This window comes from Podarcis raffonei, chromosome 8 (genome assembly GCF_027172205.1).
Source record: "Podarcis raffonei isolate rPodRaf1 chromosome 8, rPodRaf1.pri, whole genome shotgun sequence".
Lineage (NCBI taxonomy): Eukaryota > Metazoa > Chordata > Lepidosauria > Squamata > Lacertidae > Podarcis > Podarcis raffonei.
The window spans coordinates 27353539-27360229 of record NC_070609.1 but is presented as its reverse complement, the minus strand read 5'-3'; the positions used below and the strand labels follow the sequence as shown (position 1 = coordinate 27360229).

At 42.8% G+C, this 6691-nt stretch overlaps 1 protein-coding gene across 1 annotated transcript; it reads right to left on the bottom strand.

The window, feature by feature from the left end:
* Positions 1–1242: 1242 nt before the first annotated feature.
* Positions 1243–5531, bottom strand: STMN1 (stathmin 1). Its single transcript, XM_053398724.1, is given in 6 exon segments — positions 1243–1703; positions 2383–2574; positions 2997–3169; positions 4024–4088; positions 5405–5459; positions 5462–5531. Coding segments are annotated over 6 exon segments (612 nt in total). The 5' UTR covers positions 5517–5531; the 3' UTR covers positions 1243–1631.
* Positions 5532–6691: the final 1160 nt, after the last annotated feature.

The window sequence follows — 6691 nt, the reverse complement described above, 5'->3', positions numbered from 1 at the left end:
CCCCCCCCCCCATTTTAAAGCATCACAAGCGCTTTCGGTGGCAAGGTATTTACTATCTATAGGCAGCAAGGAAAAGAAACCAATTTAGTTATGTCTATTTATTGATGGCTGACTAAATCTAATAGGTTACAGAGTAATGTTTATATGTTGATGTAATGAGCAAGTTGACCAAGCACACATCTGTACAGAGACATGGACAGGAAGCAATTTTGCATTTATGCCATTAAAATACAGCTTGAATAACCTGGTACCAGTCACACTACTTATGAAACATTCCAGGAGCTTGGGGGGGGGGGGAGTTGGGGAGAAAAGGTTTGTTAAGTGGCTCTCATCAAAGTAGATTGGTTATGAACACAGTACTAGCTAGGTTGGGCGTTCCCCGTACTGCAAGTGAAGAAAAGCCATCTATTCTTTAAAATATTTATAATTTATTTTCTGAATTAAGTATTGTGCCTGCAGTAGTTGTTTGTGCACTGAAATGTTAAGTATTTATTACAAACCCATACTTCAGAATGGAATATTGAATTCCATACTGGGACTATGTAGTTACATTTTTTGCCACATGGGGGAGTTGCTCCAACTGGCAAATACATTTTACAACACTAAGATACAAAACAAGCACTATTTGGCAGACACCATCTTTCAGATCATTGTTTTGCTATCACTCCCCACACCCAACTCCCAAAACCAATTTAAGGCTCTGCAATGCAATCATTTTACAAGATCCACAAGTTCCCTTTTAAAAGTATTAAGTCAGTATGTTTCAACAATAAAGTCTCTTTAATATCCAGCACCACCTAAGCTTTCTCTTATCCCAAGCACTATACTTGAACCTAGAGCAGTTTGCAAAAATGGTGACTTTGGAGCTTGAGGGTGTATGGACACCCCAAAATTTTAAATGAAACTTAAAAACTAACAGGCAAATGCTTTAGAAGTCAGATCACAGTCATGTTAACAAGAAGTTATTTGTTACAAAGTGCAAGCCTATCCAGGGAGGGAGATGGTTCTTAATTGTTTAACAAACCACCAGCTGACAACTGCTGAGGTGCAAGACAAAGCTCTTATTGTGAAACTGGGACAATAGGCAACAACTAAGGAAGCTGGCTACTGTGAAACATGACTAGCCATTGGATATATTGCTTGCAAGCATTTTTTGTTCTTTATTGCATCAAAATGTTCTAGCCATAGCTATGCCCAAGTTGCATATTTAGTCATGCTAGTCTCAGAAACAGTCACCTGTGATAACAGCACTGTGCAGCTTTTATTAAGTCACTTGGTTACAGTAATATGTTTAAAACCGACAGATTCTGAAGTGTAACAGATTCAGCATGAGCATTACACTACATATTTCTTTCACAAATATGTCAGAGCTGAATACAGCACTAGCCATCAATCCAGGAACAAATGCACTGGAATAGAAGAAATGCAACAAGATAGCTACACTGGAAAGACAACATTTTAGAAAAAGAGTGAACATGAAAAGGACTCCCCTCTAGCTCCCCAAAGCATGTGTACAGTTGGATCTAACTATACAGCTCTACATCAGTTTTCTAGAAACTTAACAAAAACACTGGCCAATACAGTCTTTGGATATTTAGACAAAGGGGAGAAAGTCAGTTTCCAGGATGAAGTCAGTCGCTTTCGTTGTCACCAGATTCTTTCCCCCCTTCTTTGTTCTTCCGTACTTCTTCAATATGCTTGTCCTGGTAAAGCAAGAGTTAAGATAGTGAGATAGAACCTGGTTCTTCAGGGGTTTTACTGCTACCAAAACTGTTTTGTTTCTATAAACACAATGCAAAGTCTGGACTAAAATAAAACTTACAATTTGCAGTTTCTGTGGAGCATATCCTGGGGTTTTACATAGTGATGCACTCAACCAGATTGGCACCCTATAGTTTAATGACTTGAGAAGCATGGTTTTCATCCCAACAGGTTAACATTTAAGCTTCATGCAGCCAAAAAAATCCACCCATCCAGTTTTTAAGTACCTCCAGCTCTGTGCAGTTCTCATTTATCAAAAGCATTCTTTAAACTCTACCACTAAATACCTATTCAACACAGTATTTAACACAGGGACAAAACGAAGAACTAACTGCAGCTATTTTGTTTTAGTCAAATGTTAGGGAAGTGGTTATCAGTAGAAACCTGTATGTATTAACTGTCTATTTGTTGACTTGGTCTTACCTTATTGCTACTTAGGAAGTCCTGTGATTCCAATAGTTCATTCCCTCCAAAATTAAATAATTATGTACAAATTCTGAGCAGTTAGGTGTTAATTTTTATTTTTTAAACCAAGGTCTACTGTTCCTAGTTTGTAAATGTCACTGGTGGTCCAAGTTCATATTCCATTATTTTATAGAGAATCTTAAATACCAGACTTACTTTCTCTCTCAAGCGCTCCAGTTTAGCAGCCATTTGTGCTTCTCTGTTCTCTTTGATAGCTTCCATTTTGTGGGTCAACTTTTCCTCTGCCATTTTGCTGAAGTTGTTATTTTCTTCAATTGCCTTCTGCAGCACCTCTTTCTCATGCTCTCGTTTTTCAGCTAGCTGCTTCAACACTTCAGCTTCATGGGACTAGAATATAGATCCATTCCATGTTTAGTTGAGAGTGGTCTGTATGCAATTACAGTTGTTGGGCTGTGTTAAGTATCATCTGAGTCATTGATAGTGGCCTCAGTCTACTAGCAGCTAAGCTAGTTCCAAATCAGGGCAGACATGGAATAGACAAGTGTGTCTCCCCTATTTGTCTTGGAATCTCTTTCTCCACTTCCAGTATACTTAAATTCAAACAGAACTGCAGCAATTCTATTTGAACTATTAATCTTTATCTAATCCTCAATTTATTATAACTATTAAGGTGCTGTAACATCCAGTTTGAGGCATTTTTCATGGGCTACGGCATTCCTAATGGTAAATTCTATAAACTGGCTACCATTTCAAGTATACACTTGTGCACAATGTAGTGTAGTATTTAGAACTAGAAAAATAATGTTTACCTTGCGCCTTTCTTCTGCTGCTTCTAGCTTCCTTTGAATTTCTTCCAGTGAGAGATCTTTTTTCTTTGGAGGAGAGAGGGGAAACTCTGGAACAGCTTCTTTTGAAGGAGGGCCAAGTATCAATTCAAATGCCTGTCCAGAAGCACGTTTTTCTAGTTCTTTCACCTGAATGTCTAGAAGAGACATTGTAAGTAATAGTTAGTATCCTTGAGCCACATCATGCTAACACACACTTTTGCTTATAAGTGCCCTCAAGCTCAAGGAAGCAAATCAAATTTCAAGTCTGCATTTGCAGTACAAACTTTATAACCTGTTTGACTAGTTAATTGAGGCTCCCACTTCCCTCTGCATCGTTAAGTGTTGTTTGAGGTCCCTGGGGGCCTATAATGGAATACAAAGTACCTCCACAAAGGCACAATCCCTGTTTCCTTGAAAACAACAAATCCAGTTTAAAAGTGCCTTATGTTTTAATACAGGCATTTGCTAAATATTCACACTTAAGACCTGTACAGTTATCCTACTATCAATATTTGGGCACCTACAGCAAAATTTAGTTTCACACATAGTCAAATTACAATAAAAACACCATTTGAGGACAGTTATAGACATTTTAATAGTTGTCACAGGATGTAGGTATGAACCTTAGTTATATCGCACCTGACAAGAACACTATCATTCAAGCCTAGACGTCATCTGTGCTTTTCAGTATGTGTAATATAGCTGTAACACTGGCAGGTTAATGCTGATGCGATTGAAAAAATTATAATGCATTTTAATATACATTTTACTGATGTTTAAGTATTAAGTAACTTAGAATGCTTTTAATTTATTAAAAATGTATCTTGAGACATCATTACGTATATCTGGATAGCTCAGTTGGTAGAGCATGGTGCTGATAATGGTAAGGTTGCAGGTTTGACCCCTGTATGGGACAGCTGTATATTCCTTCATTGCAGGGGATTGGACTAGATGATCCTCAGGGTCCCATGATTCTAACACAAGTATTAGTAGATAAAGTAGCACTTACCAGAAGAAGCCATGGCTGAAGTAGATTCCAAAATAATTTGCTGCAGGAACTTCAATAGGTGAGCACTAAGAAGATGGAAACATTAGATAGATAGTATCATTACATAAGTGTTAGGACTTGAACTTCTCTATTCAGTGTTTTCCTTCTACCAGTTTCTAGTCCTTATTTAGGTTTGGATGACATGCAAAATAACACACCTGGAAAAAAGAAACCAATCTGCTATACATAGTAAATATCTAGAATGATGTACTCTGAATTAAGTTATGTCCTCGGATCAGCCCCACCCCCAACACTAAGGATCCACCACTGTTAACTCATATTATTCAAAACTGTATTAAAAGAAATTAATCAAGATGCTACAACACAATCTTGGTGCTTTACTGGAGTGAAGCAGACCAGTCTTACACTGCATTACCAATATACACAATAAAGCAGGGGCTGGTCCTGTGTCTCAAGCTAGGTGAATACGAATAGTTTTCAAATTACGTGTGTCCATTTCAAACATCCTGTTATTTATGTCTGGGATTAACAATTCTGTGCCCCAAGCTCTTAAGTAGATAGTGGGCAACCAGAAGTGCAAGTATTTTGTAAGAAGGTACACCAGATTTTCCTACCAGCTAGACAAATGAAGGCACCTAAGGCTAGATAGATTGCTAGAGTGCAGGCTGCTTGGGCACCAAGAAGGTTGATATGTTTGAGAATTTTATTGCCTCCCCCTCCTCCAGCTATATCCAAGGGTACCTAAAAGTAAGACACTATGGTTTGAAATTTATTTCCAGCAACGAATACTAATCCACTGGGCAGATGTGCTCCATCTGTCCCTTCAACGTTGATTAAAAGCAATGAAAGCCTTACATATATGCTCCTAGATTCACTAAAACCCTCCATCAGGAGCCTCAGAAGGATGACATATTTCCTTTTTATCTGCTAGCCTAGGATTGGTATGCGCCATTGTTCTTGCTACCTCAAGACACAAAGGGTAGCTCACTATAATCGAGATCTAGAACCGTTTGTGCTAAACCCAGTATTAACAAAGCAAGGCGGCATACATTAAATAAATCCGAGTCTTGCCCTAACCTTTTCTCTTCCGCCCCTGACCTCTTAAGATAACATCTAATTAAATGTAGCACAATGGCACCCATATGTATGTTTGTATTCCCAGGCAAACAAAGCTCTTTTGCGGGGAGGAGGAGAAGAAATAAAACACGCACAATAGCAAAAAGCTGGGGTTCTTAAGGGGCACCTCTTCTGCGGTCAGGCTGAAAAACCAAAGGCTAGCAACATCGCCCAAGATCTGAAAGCAGGGGTGGGTGGTTTCGAAAAAAGCCCTCACTGGCTTTCTACTACATACTATGGGGCGGGACCAGGAGAAAATACTCACAGCCAATAAGGATCAAAGATAATGCAAGATAGTGGAAGGGGGAAAAGATGGAGGGAGGAGAGAAAATGAAGGGCGGCGCCTGCCTCGAAGCCCCGCCCACCCCACGCGCCATTCTAGAACCGCACCGAATTCAAACAGCCCGAGAGCGCGCGCGCGCGCTTCCACCCTCAGCAAAATGAAAAAAATAAAAAAAAAAAATGAGGGGAGGGAGGGAGGGAAGAATCTGAGCTATAACGGTAACATCCGGGCACCTGCTGCTCGCGCGTTCCTCCACCCTCCCGTCTTCGGCGCGCCAAAACAATCCCGAGCGAGACGGCGTCACACACAAAAAAACCCGCCTCGGCCGCGAGGGCCGCTTGCCTCTTCGTCTATTTGGGCTCGGGGCTTCTTCTCGTTTTCCTCCCGCTGCACGCGGGGTCTCTTCTCTTTCCCGCCCTCTCCCACCTTTTTCCTAAGTCACATTTTTAGCCCCTCACGCCGTTGAGGAACGCGCCTGCCGCCCCCTCCCTTTAATCCCCGTCGGCGGGCGCGACAAAGTGGCGGCGGTGGCAGCTTCGACAGCAACAGCGGCGCCGCCCCTTTCCCTCCAACAATAGACGGGCTACTCCTGTCAAGAAGAAAACCAGAGGACGGGGGAAATGGGAGCGGGCGCCGCCAGTCTGTTCAGGAACTGGGGTGGGGGCGCGAGCGAACAATAGCCTCCGCGAGGAGAGCACGCGCCCCTTCTGCCTTCCTCACTCGCGGTCCTTTGTCCCCCGCTCCTACCCGCTGGTCACCACCGAGCCACCCACTCGCTTAAAAAGCAGCAGCAGCCCACTCAGGTGACAAAGCAACGGAGCCGTCAGAGACAAAAGCGGATTTTTCAGAGACCCCGCCCGAGAAACCCCCTTGGCCCCTCTTCCCCGACAACGCACTCCGCTGCCGCCCCACCAAACGAAGCCCCATTTGCCCCTCGCAGTGAAGGACCGACCGCTCGTTATCGCCGTTCCCGGCCCCGCCTCGGATTCAAACCAGCTTCTTATGCAACCCACCTGCTCCTGTCACTGCGGCGGCTACACACAGACTCAGCTCCTAACCGCCCAGCGCTCCCCACAAAAGCGGCAAACAAAGGCACGTGACCTGCATCGGCCACGCCCCCTATTGGCTGAGAAAGGCGGCACGTGCCGCGCAGCGGGGAGGGGGAGAAAACGAGGGGAGCGTTCTCTTTCTCTCTAGCCCCTTCTATTGTGGTGGCATGATGGGAAATGTAGTGCAGGGGAGTGTCTCTGGGTGCAATAAAAGTTTTTT